General features: G+C 49.3%; 1 protein-coding gene across 3 annotated transcripts in view; it reads left to right on the plus strand.

The window, feature by feature from the left end:
* The window catches only part of LOC102184834 (voltage-dependent R-type calcium channel subunit alpha-1E), a 338,694-nt gene continuing 326,468 nt past the window's right edge, over window positions 3,278-15,503 (plus strand). For all 3 annotated transcript variants that reach the window (XM_018060682.1, XM_018060683.1, XM_018060684.1), the window contains exon 1: window positions 3,278-4,576. In XM_018060682.1, the coding sequence (XP_017916171.1) occupies window positions 4,311-4,576 (266 nt within the window). In that variant the 5' untranslated portion in view covers window positions 3,278-4,310. The remainder of the gene's footprint in view (window positions 4,577-15,503) is intronic.

The raw sequence follows: 15,503 nt of genomic DNA on the forward strand, positions 1-15,503 counted from the left end.
ACTGTATAGTTTCTTCTCTTGATGGTGGACGGTTTGGACACTATTACTGCCCAGAAGAAATTAGCCTGAATATTAGAAAGAACCATCAAGCGAAAGTCAGAAGAGCTGTTATTAAGTCTCAGCTTTGCCTCTCATTAGATGTGGACAAACTACTTAACATTTATGAAACTCTGATTTGTCCACCAAATCAGGGTCATAATACATGTTTGCCAGGCTGACCTCAGAGGTTTGGAGTGTGGTTTATATAAATGGAAAATTATTAAGGACATATAAACTATTATTCAGCCATCTGAGGGCTGGGAGAATGGAGGCATGGGAGAGCATGAAAGCAGTCCACAGATCTCAGAGGGCTCAAGAGCTGTGAAGCCAGGTGGGGTGAATATGAGAGAGTACCTTCCTCCCAGCATTACTGTCCTTAGGTCAAGTCCATTCTGAAAGCGATTCACGCCATCATATTCGCCTCTGTGCCCCTGGGCTGCACCCTCCAGGAAGTCGCAGTTTTAACCCCCCTACAGAGGCACTCCTGCTCCCTGGCAGACTTTACATCATCCCCAACCATACATTTGTGATTCGTGACTCCTCTGATGGTGGAAGGTGGGAAGGAAGCCTCAACTCCAGGAGCCCCTCACATTTCTGTGAATAATATCCTGCTGTGGGAATTCTCGGAGAAGGCAATGGCAACCCACTCTAGTACTGTTGCCTGGAAAATCTCATGGATGGAGGAGCCTGATAGGCTGCAGTCCATGGGGTCGCTAAGAGTTGGACACGACTGGGTGACTTCACTTTCACTTTTCACTTTCATGCATTGGAGAAGGAAATGGCAACCCACTCCAGTGTTCTTGCCTGAAGAATCCCAGGGATGGGGTCGCACAGAGTCGGACACAACTGAAGCGACTTAGCAGCAGCAGCAGTGGGAATTCTAGGTCCCTAAAGAATTATAACAGCCACAGAGCACAGAGGACACTGTAGAGAGAGCAAAGGAATTTGGATCTCTGCTGTATCGGCGACATTGAAGACACAAGTCAAGGGTTCTTAGTCTTCCCAAAACCTCTTCCTGGAAGTAATGTGTTGGTGAGCCTTGCTTCTCTGAGCATTAGCAATCAGGCATGCCACCTTCCAGCCTTTAAGGCCAGGACAAGGAGCAAAGGGGGTGGTACTGCAGCATGAGAATGAGATCCAACATGCATTCCCGCCAGTACGGTTACCCAGTTTAATCACAGAAGCAGATGCTTTATTTTTGCCATCATCTATTTTGCCCAACACTTTGGCCACCTGATGGAAAGGGCCAACTCACTGGAAAAGACTCTGAACCTGGGAAAGATTGAGGGCAGGAGGAGAAGGGGGCGACAGAGGATGAGACGGTTGGATGGCATCACCGACTCAGTGGACATGAGTTTAAGCAAACTCCAGGAGATAGTGAAGGATGGGGAAGCCTGGTGTGCTGCAGTCTGTGGGGTTGTAAAGAGTCCGACACGGCTAAGGCTGAACACAATTTTGTTCAGGAGTGTGTGCTCAGTTCCTGAAACAATGCCTTGGGCTTAAAAATATCTGTCCAGTGATTTGGATGAATTTTGTGCTATGGGTTACGGTCCTACCTCTGAAAGCATGGATTTGATCTTCTCTGAGAGCCTTTTCTAACCCTCTGTAGTTTACAGAGCTATTGAGAGAGTCACTTGTGACTGGGTGGAAACAACTGACAGCTGATGGGGCTTTGGGTTCATAGTACCACCTTCCCTTTCACTCTGACTAGGTGTTCAGACAGAAAAGGACGCTCCAATTAAGGTAGGTAGACAGACAGAGTAAGGCAGTAAGGAAAGCAAAATACTAATTAGAGCTGACTCACCTCAAATCATAATTGGACCCAAAATGGGCTCCCCTGAAGCAAAAGGTCAACCTGCCATGCCCAAAGGGAGCAGTGCCTGCCGCGGGTGGGGGTTTTCCAGCACCAGAGACTTTCCCTTCACAAAGACACACACAGAGACATTCTCACACAGCAGACCTGCGGCAGTGCCCACATGGCCTTGCTGCCCCACGGAGGAACACACACAGCTTCTCACTCAGACATCACGTCGTCTCCCTCCTCACCAGTCATCTCACACACAGGCACTGCCTTTCACATCTGCGAGGGAACACTCACCCAGGATTTCCAACCTTTGGGCTCTGCCCCACCCCCTTCTCTTCCACCGCTCAGGTGGGAACAACTTGGAAGGAACCCTGCATTCAGGCAAAGCAGCGGCAGCTGATACCTGTCTTCAGATCAGACCACTGACTCACGTGGGGAAGGGCGTGGTTGCCAAACCGGGGAACTTTCTCTGGGGCCTGAAGTCTACCTTTCCCTCGTCTGCAGCTCAAACACTAATTCTACTTTTTCTCCATTACTAGAGTGGGTTCCAGGAAGTCAGTGGAGCTGACTTGAGGGTAAGAGGTAGGGATGGGCGGATCCCCCGATTGTTAAGATTTCAAAAAAGTGGTTTTAGTCTTTTTGAAATCTTAGTGAGTAGAACTCACTATTGGGGACCCGGTGTCTAGACCACCTTTCCAGAAATGCAGGGCTCTCCTAGAGCCAAACCCAAGAGGCCATCCCAGATTGCGTTTAGAGAGGGGGCGGCTCTCTAAATGCAAAAAGCTCCCACCGGAGCTGGCTCCAACCCGAGAGTGCGGAGACCCCGGAGGTCCTAGCGTCGTTCACCAGGCCTCCAGGCTGCTAAGTGGGGACAGGGGCAGAAAGGAGTGCTGCCTTCTTCGCGGGGAATGCTAGGGCAGTGCTCTCGGAGCCCAGGAGGTGCGGAGACCGGGCCCCGGTGCAGGGCACGCAGAGCGCAAAGGTCCGGGCGGCCGCGCGCCGGGCACTGCGTGGGGCACAGCCTAGGCGGGCACTAACGGCGCGAGAACGTGCGCGCGTGCGTGTGCGCCTCCGCCGGGCCTCGGCTCTCCGGTGGAGACTCCGCCGCGCGGCCAGCTGCGCCGGTCTGTCTCCTCTCCGCAGGACTTGGGGAGAGGCTACTCTAGCCCGGTCTTTGGCAGAGGAGGCCCCCTTTCCTCCGGCTACACCGATCAATGAGCCACACCAGCTCCGCATCCCCGGAGCCCTCCGGCCGACGTGGGCCGGGGTCCTTCCGGCTCCAGCCCGCGCTCGCCGGCCCCGCCCCCGCTTCTCTGGGCGCTCCCGTGCGCGCCTCGCTGCGCCTCTGCGCTCCGCTCGCTCTCCCCCTCCTCGCCTTTCTCGGTCTCCCCGTCCCCTATCTTCTTCTCTGCTCCATCGAGGGGAGAGCTGCCGGGGTGGAAGAGGAAGACCGAGTCATCAGTGAGCAAGTTCGGTCCCTGGACAACTCGCGGGCCAGGCCACCGCTGGGCTCGGCTGCAACCTGTTCCTCCCTCGCCCAAGTGCTCGCCCGCCCGCCCGCTCGCTCCCGCCCTCTCCCCGGCGCAGCCGCGGATCGCTGTTGCATGCTGATCCGGGGAGGCGGCGGCGGCGGCGGCGGCGGCGAGCGCTCCGGGAGGATGCTGGCACTCGGGCTTCGCTGCTCTCTGGATGCTTTTCAACTTCTCTCCCAAGCGCAGCAGCTTTGAAGTCATTTGTCCCTCTCCGGTTGGATCGACTTCTTATTTTGATATTTTGGGCGTTGCGGTTTACGCAGGAACCTCAATACCGCTCTCCTCCCTCCCTCCCTCTCTCCTTCTCCACCTTTGGATGCGTCTGTGCTGGCAGGTTTAAAGACCCAAGTCTTGGTTGTGGAATTTCTTAGATGGACTTGCAGGGGCCGGCGTTATAAAGCATGTCACCGTAACCTCATCCTTGTCTTTTTTTTTTTTTTTTGAAAAGTTCTTTTGTTTTGATTTTTCCCCTCCCCCCCACCCCCATCAATAAATCACCAAACTGTTACCTAGCGGGCCGGTGCCTGCCTCTCTCCCAGAACTAGGTGGTGCGTCTGCCAGAAGAGGAGCTATGTTTGAAGAGCAGCCTACTCCACCCCTCTTCTCTCCAGTCCCTGAACGCCACCACACACTGGCATTTTGAAAAAAAAAAAAAAAAAATTGTCTCCAGAAACGGAGCACCCCCAAGCTCCCCCCTTTTTTTTTCCTCCTTGAGGAATGGAGCTTCGCAGAGGTTGCATTTAGATTCAACAGTTCACAGCGGCGGGGTTGCTGCTGCCGCCTCTCCGAAGAGCTCGCGAGGCTCCCCGGAGGCGGTGGTCCCCGTGCCCGTCTGGATGCGGCTCTGAGACTCCGTGTGTCTTTCTGCTTGTTGCTGTGTGCGGGTGTTCGGCCACGATCACCTTTGTGTGTCTTCTGTCTGTTTAAACTTCAGGATGGCTCGCTTCGGGGAGGCGGTGGTCGGCAGGCCGGGGTCGGGCGATGGAGACTCGGACCAGAGCAGGAACCGACAAGGAACCCCCGTGCCGGCCTCCGGGCCGGCGGCCGCCTACAAGCAGTCGAAAGCGCAGAGGGCGCGGACTATGGCTTTGTACAACCCTATTCCTGTCCGGCAGAACTGTTTCACCGTCAACAGATCCCTGTTCATCTTCGGAGAAGATAACATTGTCAGGAAATACGCCAAGAAGCTCATCGATTGGCCATATCCTTTCTTGCCCACCATTACTCCCCTCTCCCCTTTGCATTTCTTCGGGTAAGGGGGGAAGCTAGCATGGAATTTGCCCCCCATCCCTTTCCCGGTGCCGATTTGCCCCTTTGCTGAAGTGCACTCTATACTTTGGTGCATCTAATAGGCAAGCATGGTGCCGTAGAAACCGATGTGTGCACTAGTGTTTTTCAAGGTAAGACTTGGTTTCTGGTTTTTCCTCCGTGAAAGTCTCCAGCATCCCTGGGTGCATGGTGTTGCGGTGTTTGCCTCTTTTGGGGCTGGGCTTGATTGGATTCTTGGCTCCCTGGTCCCTTCACAAGCTGCATAGAATGGGTTGCCTCTAATCTCAGGATTTTCTTTCATACTCAGCTCCCCTTCCGTCCCTTGAAGCCATCCCCTTTGCCCCTGTCCCCACCAGCTGGGAAGACTGTCTGCCTGGAGGAAAGTCGAAGCTCCGTGAGAGGATTTATCAGCTCAGAAGCTTCAAGAGCTCGGAGCCCAAACGCTGTAGACACATTGACAAATGGATAAATAACACAAGCGTTTGGCCTGGGACCCAGCTAACTGCTGGAGATTGAGTTTAAGTTCTGCTGGAAGAGGAGTGAGTGAGTGTGTCCCAGGAGGCAGTCTCTAATGACACAACCCAACAGCTCAGAGTTCGGGTGCTCTTCTCAGTCACGGCAGAGCAGCTCCTCAGGGCCCATCCTTTCGTTAGTCGGGGTTGGGTTCTCCTGCCTCTTCAAGCTTGACCAGCTGAGTGCCTTCCCCATTCCCAGGATCCAGGCAGACCTGCTGGGCCTGAATTCATCAGCGGAGGGCTGCATCAGCTGAGCCCAGAGGTGTGCAAGCAATCCCTCTCTCTAGCTCCATAGGAACTGCTCTCCACAAAGAACTGGTGGTGGCAGTGTTAGGGTGAACGAGCAGAAAAGGAGCTCCTTGGCAGGTTTAGTTAAGCGCACCCAATGCAGGCTGCTGATGAGGCATCTCACAGCCTCGTTCTTCACTAAGAATATGGGCATCTGGCAAGGTCTTTAGGAATCAGGGGCTGCTGGATGGTGAGGGAAGGAGTAGGGAGCAAGCCGGCGGGGGAGGGGGGGAGGGGGAGGGGTGGTTATATACAGGCGTAGGCTTGGAGACATGAGACTTTGATGCTTGTGGAGAGATTTCTTGGGAGGGATGCACCTGCAAAAAGAGGCAACTCCTTGTCTTCCTTTGCCTGCCTCCTCCCACCCCCAACCTCCAGGTGTGCATCAGGGAGGCAGCTGGAGCCACCTTGGGTCTCCAGTATCCTGGAAGCTCGTGGCTTGCCCCCCTTGGGGCCTAGGCATCTCGCTGCTACCCCCACCCCAGCCTCTGGCCTTCCCTTTCTTCCTCCCTAGTTCTCTGCCTCAGCTGCACCGCGATTGGCTGGCGTGTCGGGCTTCTAGGGAGCACCCCTCATTAAAAACGGGGGAGCATCTCTAAGCAGATACTCTTCCTGCTGCAGCTCGCACCCCTCCCCCCCTTCTCCCTGCACTCCCCTCTCCCTCCCACCCCCACAGAGTGATCCTGGGGCCAGCCGGTGCCAGAGTTAAACCTATCTGGGGTGAGAGGGGACGGGCAAGGGGGAAGGGTCCTGCCCCTGCAGTCCCGCCCGGCCGGTCCGCTGCACAAAGCGACAGCTCTCATTGTGTTTCGTGCTGCGGCTGGCTGCGAACACTCCGCGAGCCAGGTCCCTACAGATTTTCCCAGCAGGCACCCCGTTCCCCGCCCGCCCATCTTCTACAATTCTCCAAAATTTCCCACCCACCTTGTGCTGCTTTACAGCGTGCCTCTCTTAGGGGCGTGTTTACCCAGACAGGCGCCCTCCAGTTGCCAGGCGGTAGACAAAGCCGCCTAGCCGCCCCGCGGGTGGCAGAGTGTGCCCGTGGCCAGCGTTGGCACCTCGGACGGCACCCGCGTAACTCCCCTCGCGGCCTGGGCTCCACCGTTCCTCCGGGTTTAGCATCTCGGGCACTTCCGGCCCGGCCCAGGCTCCCGGGCGGGGAAATTAAGACCGTCGCCTACACCACGAGGTCGTTGCTTTTCACGTTTTCTCTTCCGCTGCAAAGACGGCGCCTTTCTAGCAGGCATTGCGAGCAGCGCAAGGTGTGACTGTGGGTTTCACTGCGCTCTTTCCATGTCTTCGGCCAAAATACACCAAAAAGTCAAAAGAGACAGTAGGGAGTTAATTTCAGCATCCTACTCGGTGCCTTGGCCCTGAGCCCCGTCCCAGTGGTCCCTTCCATCCCATTGTTGGAAGTTTCGCTGTGGTTCTACAGCATGTAGGCTGTTTGTAACAGTGTTCGGAGAACATCTGCCAAGGTGTGTAGAGGAGCCCTGTTGGCAAATTTAAAATACACCACGTTTGCTTTTTATTCCTGGCTGTACAATGTAATTGACTAATATATATTCCCTCTGGTGGTGACCATGTGGAAACATCGCACTTCTGGGGGTTCTGCCTGTGCTCTAATAGGGCATCTAAGTTTCTGGTCTCACCCCTCTTCCTTTCTAATTGCTTTCCGGAATTGTGTTCCTTCTTCTTACTGGGAGTCTGAGCACTGGTTTTCCAGCAAAGCTCAACTGTCTGGGTTCAAATCTCAGTTCCTTTACCAGCCCTGTGACCTTGAAAAGTTACTTTATTTCTCTGTGACTCAGTTTCCTTGTCTGTGAAGTGACGGTGATAATAATGAGTTACTGGGAGAATTAAATGAATTAATATATGTCAGGTTCCTAGAGCACTGCCTAATTACCCAATAAATATTAATAGAGTCCTTAAGGCAATGGCACCCCACTCCAATACTCTTGCCTGGAAAATCCCATGGACGGAGGAGCCTGGAAGGCTGCAGTCCATGGGGTCGCTGAGGGTCAGAGATGACTGAGCGACTTCACTTTCACTTTTCACTTTCATGCATTGGAGAAGGAGATGGCAACCCACTCCAGTGTTCTTGCCTGGAGAATCCCAGGGACGGGGGAGCCTGGTGGGCTGCTGTCTGTGGGGTCGCACAGAGTTGGACACGACTGAAGCGACTTAGCAGTAGCAGTAGCAGTAAGAAATTTTAGCATACTGAAGGGAGGGACCTTAGTTCTTGGTGACCTAAGTCTTCTAGGTTTTTGCCTCCCACAGACAGCAAGGGGCATCATCCTCATCACCTAGGGGCTTGTTAAAAATTCAGAATTCCAGATGCAGAGAAGAAACCAGTGGTTATCACAGGGAAGAGGGGTGGGGCGGGGGTAAAACAGGTGAAGGGTATTGAGAGGTTCAAACTATCGGTTATAAATAAGACACAGGGGTGTAATGTATAACACACGACTTCCCTGGTGGCTCAATGATAAAGAATCTCTCTACCAATGCAGGGGACATGGGTTAGATCCCTGGGTGGGGAAGATGCCCTGGAGAAGGAAATGGCAACCCACTCCAGTATTCTTGCCTGGGAAATCCCATGGATAAAGGAGCCTGGTGGGCTACAGTCCACAGTGTTGCAGAAGAGTTGGATACAACTTAGCAACTAAACAGCAACATATTTTATAACTTTGTACAGCATGTTATCTATAAAAAATATCAAATTGCTCTGTTATATACCTGAAGGTATTATTGTAAATCAGCTATGCTTCACTTAAAAACCGTTTGGAATCCCAAGCCACACTACAGATTTACTGAATCAGAATTTGCATTTTAATAAGATCCTCAGGTGATTAGTATGCCTATTTGTTTGGGAAATGCTTTTGTGCTCTACTTAAGGGCCAGGATTTCACAGAATGTAAGAGTCAGGACACATATCAAGACCTGTTTTGAACTGTCATATTCACATGCAACATGCTTGAGGATTTTGATTATTCATGCAGTGCACCTTCTGAATAAATACATCTGTTTTTGGCTGCAGAAAGTCACTGGAGAACCAGGAGTTGTTCAGTCGCTCAGTCGTGTCCAACTCTGTGACCCCATGGACTACAGTATGCCCGGCTTCCCTGTCCTTCAGTATCTCCTGGAGTTTGCTCAGACTCATGTCTGTTGAATCGGTGATGCCATCCAGCCATCTCATCCTTTTTGTCCCCTTCTACTCCTGCTAGGAGGAGAGCTAGGAGGAAAATGTATAATTCTGTGTGCTGTGTTAGTGGTTTCTGACCACTACATTTTACTGGTCTTTAATCACATTGGCCTGAAAAGTTAAATGTAAGGAATGATGTAACTTCTACTTGGGGGATTCTCTGATTTGGATGGAGGGTGGTAACCTTATCCAGTTATTAATAGGGAAGGTCTTGTGCTTGTGAGAAAAAATGCCTAGGATAACCAGATTTGTCATGAAAAATGGTGGCAGGTCAACAGCCCACTCTGAATATGTTTCATTTTTCTTGGAAGCTACATCTGCATGGGGAGAAAATTTTATTTTCTTATGACACTCTCTTCTGCAGTGGATACCATAACCTTTTTGAAAATGTTAATCTGATTTAAAATGTTACATTTTACATGATTCTTCTTTTCTTTCTTGCTCATCTAATAGATCTAACAGAAGGGTTCTCTTTTTCTCAGGGAATTGGCTGCTCTGAATGTCACCCTGCATTTACTGTGTTGTGGCCTAATTGGCCCTAACCCTTCTGTGCCAGGGCCGGTTGCCCTGTAGACCTACAGGGTCTCCCTCATGGTTTGTGAGATGCTCCCCACGCATTGGCGCTTTTCTAGGTTAGAAGAGGAAAGAAAGAAATGGCATGTCTGACTTTGTCATTGAGGAGCACTGGGGTACTCCTCCCCCACTGATGGCGCGGGTCATCTCAGCAGGGAAGCACATGTTTCGTGTGGAAATGAACATGGTTTAAAGTAGGAAGATCAAATGTGTTGTTAGCCACTGAGCTAATGAAGCTCATTGTAATGAACCTGCAGATATTGACTCATGATTTCTTATTGTAGAGAACTTCATTATAGCCCCAAAGGACTCTGGCTTTGAGTCTGAGATTATGTGCTATATTATGGAGAATTTCCCACTGTCAATTGTCCATTATTTTTGGAGGATTTTGGTGAAGATTACTGAGAGCTTTAGTTCCCCAGTATCCCATTATGGCGCATACCTTTCTCCTGCTTTGTTGCGCATAAATATATTGCGCCTTGAAAGATAGTAGACTGTAATCCTGGCAAGAATTTCAGGTTGGATGTAACTCCAGTGGCTCATGAGTCAGATCACCTTGATTAGGGCAGAGGCTGGCAGTTAACAAGAACAGAGTCTGTAATTGTAGGCTATGACCAGATAATGCGGAGAGCCTTCACATCTTCTGTGTACCTGGACAAGGAGGCAGTGAAACAGACAGCGAGTGTAATTGGCACTGAGGCTACGGGATAAAGGTCTTCATTTGCTGAAGCTCTGAGGACCATCTCCACATTGCCCCGTGACTTTGCCCTTGAAGTAACGTGTGAGAAATACTTCCTCTGGAAACTAGGCTGGAACTTGTCGAGGGGACTATTTGTAGTTGGGAGGTAGCCTGGAAAGCAAGCTGGAGTGAAAGAGTTTGACAGAAATGAAATGACTTGAAGATGGAGACAGAAATATCCTGGCTGTGATGGTTTTGTCTGTTGTTCTGCATGTAATTTCCCCACTTTCCTCCACTTGCTTCCCCTGTGCTGGGTGCGGTGCACCCGATGAATTAGAGGAGGAGGAGGAAAAAAGGAGAACAGGCCTTCTTTTTTATCTTCTTCTGAAAGATCCAGACTCTCGGATTAGTAGCTGGAGCCAAAATTGCTTATCTCTTTTTAGCTGCTGCTGTAAAAAATGTAGGTGTTTTTTTTCTTTTCCCCTCAAACTCTACTGCATTTTATTCTCTTTATAGGAACATCTGGTTTCTTTCCATCTTCATATTCTTGGTTGAAATAAAATGCAGTCAAGATGTGCTAAACTCTCAGAACTCTCGCAGACTCTTTGGCTCTGTGTGTTCCATCAGCTCATCAGGAGCCTCCCTCTTGTCATCTGCAGGGCTGCCTGGGAAACTGCAGCTCCTCAAGCCCAGCCATGTGGTCCAGCCCATCAGAGGCAACTGTGCTGATCTAATTTTGTTTATCACTGACCACGAAGACATGAAAGGGCGAACTCACACGTGACTGTAATTAATACCCTTTTATTCAAGGAGAGAGAGACTAGGTCCTTTTCTTCACTTTCTCTTTCTGCCCAGTCCTCCGCCCTTTTCATCTTTCTATATTTCTCCCTCTCATTTTTAGGTTCAGCCTTTGTGAATAATTCATTATATGTGTGGGTTTTTCCTAGGCTTTTTAGAAAAGGAAGGTTATTTGTCTTCCTCTTGGTTATGAGCAAGATCCCTTCCAGAGGGCCAGCTTCATAAATCAGCTTTTCCCTGTAAGTCTTCTGTATTTTTGCAGTGGGACTGGGGCATGTGAAAAAGGTAACTGGGGGGAATATCTCTTTAAATAGGTTTTTTCTTGCAGTTTTTGTAATGATCGCCTCCTCTCCAGTACTGTTTCACTGGGGTGCCCCATCAGTATGCAGCCATTCCCCTCCTGTATTCAGAGAATGTGGTTAATGAGAAGATATTTATGTCCCCAAGCACTAGTCACTCTGAATCCTCTCATCCTCCTAGGTCTTCACACTGATAAATGCTGAGCCACTGAGCTAAGAAGCAAGCTTCTGTAGCTGCTTCTTTTCAAATTCCGGTGTGGATTCATATAGGATTGGAGTGGGGAACAGACACTGAAATTAGTGTATCGTGCTCCCCTCCGCTCCCATCAGTACATGGCTTCTAAAGCAATCTTTTTCGAAGAGGGATAAAAATGCCAGGGACCTCTATCAAGGCTTCTCCTTGCAAACATTCCAAACCTACACAGAGAGGGCTGGTGGAGTGCAGGGTCGGGGTGGGGGTGTCATCAGCCTTGTTGTCAGCATCATCCTTAATTAAGGACAGAAAGTATAGCACAAAGTGTTTAGGCTCCTCCAACCGAGTGGTCTCTTACGTGTTAAGCTTACTTCAGAGTGCTGTCTATGGTGCATTTTTGAGTGCTGAGCACCCAAAGAATGTTTGGGGCTTCCCAGTTGGTGCAGTGGTAAAGAAGCTGCCTGCCGAAGCAGGAAGAGCAAGAGATACTGGTTTGATTCCTGGGTTGAGAAGAGTCTCTGAAGTAGGGAATGGCAGGCAACCCACTCCAGTATTCTTGCCTGGAAAATTCCATGGACAGAGGAGTCTGGCAGGTTATAATCCATGGGGTCACAAGAGTCAGACACAACTGAGTGAGTGAGTGTGTGCATGCACACACACACACACACACACACACACACACACACACACACACACACACACACACAGAATGTTTACTGAATTTTCTATTCCCTACATCTTTGACCAACATTCGGCTACGAACTCTTAACCCTATTTATGAGCCCCTATGTCCCCATCTCTGGAAAGCAAGGAGCAGCCAGAAGATATATCCTTAAGAGGCAGAAATGGGCCAGATTAAGGAGCACAGCGCTAAATGACTTTAAAAGTGTCTGTATCCAGTCCACCCTCGACCCTGTCCCTGGCACTGCAGTAGTTTACCCCTTAGGGACTTCTTCTTGTATTGGAATTTTGAGTTCTAAGTTTGTTGGACTGAACAGTTCCACTCTCAGCCTTTTTGGACTTTTTAAAAGGCCTCCAATGGATGCATTCGTAAAGCATTTCATCCCAGAGGCAGGTGGGCAGGGGTTGAGGATGTAACTCCAGGCTAGGCTCCAGCTCTAGGCTCCTGTGGTCCAGACGAGTGAGTGGCTTCAGGGCGGGGCCCTCCTGTGCCAAGTGTGGTCTTTTTGCCTGTGGGTAGTTGATTTGAATTGCTGTTGCAACTCTGCATAATTTTGAGGCTTTTTTTGGCTGCATTTGGTCCTGCTGCATTTTTGCTGCATCTGTTTCCCCAAATCACTGGAGAATTTGGAAAGCCTGTCTCAGATGTATGCACTGGCTTTCTGAAGGGTTATATCAATAAAGCCAGACGGTGGCAGTGGGGTGGGATGTCACTTTTTTTTTTCCTCCTCCCGTTTGGGGGAGATGAAAAAGATGTGACCAAACAGTAGGTAACAGGTTAGAGGGGAGAAGTGCTGTGGTTGATGAGGTTTATCAGTGATTAGACTCAGGTGTCATTTCCGTAGCCAAGACACAAGGGGCTCTTAGTGGCCTCTGGGACCCAGAGAAGAGCCTCTGCAAACCAGCGAGAGGAGGAAGTTCCTGCTCTCAAGTCTTTCCCAGCCTTCAGCTCAGTTTTAGGTTGGAAGTGTTTCAAACTTTCTGTGCCTCTTTGTCAGTTTCCACACCATTGTCTCATGGGTCTGGTCAGAGTCAAAAAGCATGAAATGGATTTTCAGCAGTCAGTCATTGACGTCCTGGCCATTTCCAGCTGTGTGCTATTGGAAACTGTCTCACTCCAGCTCCATCAGGGATGTTTCTTTTCAGCAGGTGATTCCTGTCAGCATCAAGGCTAATTCCTCATTTAGCCTCTTTGTGTGGAAGTCATATGTATGCAGTCTGTCAGTTTCGTCTCTACCGTCGGTCTTCAAACTTCACTGTGTCTCAGAGTTTCCTGAAGAGCTTGTTAAAACACAGATGACTGGATCTCAGTCCTGGAGTTTCCGATTCCCTCCAGAAACTAAACATCTGCATTTGTTGCAAGCTTTCAGGTAACACTGATACTGCTGGCCTTGGAACCGTACTTTCAGAACAACTGCCATGCCTGGCGATGCCTTTAGAGAAGACTAGTCTTACAAATCACTCGTCGAAAATCTCTGTCTCATGTAACAGCGAAGCCTTGTTGTTAACAGCGGTTCTTTTGGGTTCGGGTCATGAGTCTTTGAGACTTTCTTTGCCAAAATGCAGATGATCTTGGGAGCAGGGACATAGTAAGCTAGTATATGATATTATCAGCTTAGTCAGTTCTTCTTTCTGGGCTTAAGATTGAGAGCAGTCTCTTCTGAGAACAGTCAAAGGACATGTCCCATTTAATTCCAGCACCTAGCACAGTGTTGGCACTCAGTGAGCATTCAGTAATCTGTTGGTGAATGATCGGATTCGTCAGTTACTGTTGATTAAACACAAGCATAACTGAAGTGCCTATTAGTGACCCGGTGTAGCCTGAGTAGGGGGAGAGGAGGATGGTAGGAGGTGGTCAGGACACTGGATAGCTGGCAGGGGATTGGAAGGGCATTACATGGGAAGTTGGAGGTTGTAAAAAGTAGCTTTACCTAATTCAGAAGGTTGGTCAGGGTCGCTCTAGTTTCTGAAACATTCACCACAGGCTGTGCAAAAAGTACACTGTGTCTGTTGGTATCTGGCATTTGCTTGTACAGAACTCTTTATTAATTGGCACCCAGAGATCTATGGTTTAATAACAATTGAGATTTGTACTGATGGTCCCTAGGTACCACAAAATGCTGTGGTGCTTTCTGAATATGATCAACAAAGCATTCATTACATTATGTTCAACATGATTTGAATGGTGTGTGTACTTTATTGTATTCGGAGCTTTTGCAAATATATAATCCATATTGATTATATAAAGTGGCTCATTATCACTTTTTTTTTTCCATTAAATTGAAACCTTCTTCTCCAGTTATACCGGATAACAGGAATTTTGGCATTGTTCTAAAAATGAGTCCTTTTTATTCTAGCAATGCTGTGGGACCTAGAGATGAATCCTTGTACAATTGTCGTGATGTCAGATGGTAGTTAGAACAAAGTCATTATTTTTTAAATGGATTGTTGTCTCAGCAGGCTTTAGATTTACTGGGCGAGTTTTCCAGCTGACAAGCTGGTATTGCATCTAACTGGATGTGCTTGGTTCTGTGGGCTTACATTGAAAATGAACCCCCCAAATTTCCAAGAGAGTCTCTAATAAGCATCTCAGCAAGAGGTGGCGCTAGTGGTAAAGAACCCACCTGCCCGTGCAGGAGACCTGAGAGACGAGGGATCGATCCCTGGGTCGGGAATATTCCCTGGAGGAAGGCATGGCAACCCATTTCAGTGTTCTTGCCAGGATAATCCTAAGGACAGAGGACCCTGGTGGGCTCTAGTCCATAGTGCAGCACAGTCAGACATGACTGAAGCGACTTAGCACAGCGCAAGAAGTTGGCAAGGTGATACTTTTCCCAAGTGGACTGACTCACCTAACTTTTGTACCTTGGACTGTTCTGTGCTCTGTTGTACTCCTGTCTCATTTCTGCTTGATCAAGATCAGAGGATGTTTGGCCTGAAACTATTCATTGCAGGGTGATGGTCTTTAGATGCTTAAGGCTATGGAACTTTAGAGTTGGAACTTAGATTGGAACTTAGTTGGAACTTAGATTGACCAGAATGACTGTCTTGATGACATCTAGATGATTGTTCCTGGAGTATGGGGACAGTTATATCCCTCTGGTACACTGTTTTCTTGCTTTCTATCTTGAAATCACAAATCCTATTGCATTTTAAGTGACCCTGTGGCCCCTTATTTCCAAAATGTAATACAGTTTTGCTTATATTTCATTTGGGAGTGGGGGGATGGTCTGTGGATCACAATTTAAAAATGCTGACTATGCTAGAAAATTTCCACATTCTGGGATGTTGGGATCCTGGGCCATCGTAGCCTATAGATACAAGTATGACGGGAACTCCACAGGGAAGAACTACAGATCTATGTTGGTGCAAGTACATCAGCATGCTGCCATGATGAAATGTGTGCATTCTAACCAGTGAGCACTAGGGTAGTATAGGAACTCTTGCTGTATCTCCCTGATAGATGACCATCAGGCTTCCAGTGTCAGAGTGCTCTCCCATTATTAGAAAACTTAAAGGATAGCAAGTCGAAATACTCGTCCTTATAGTTTCCACCTGTTAGTTATTTTTCCCTCCTTTTCTGTTCTATAAAGCAACGTGGACCCAAATCTCCTTGTTTACTTGTGCTGTG

This window comes from Capra hircus, chromosome 16, assembly GCF_001704415.2.
Source record: "Capra hircus breed San Clemente chromosome 16, ASM170441v1, whole genome shotgun sequence".
Lineage (NCBI taxonomy): Eukaryota > Metazoa > Chordata > Mammalia > Artiodactyla > Bovidae > Capra > Capra hircus.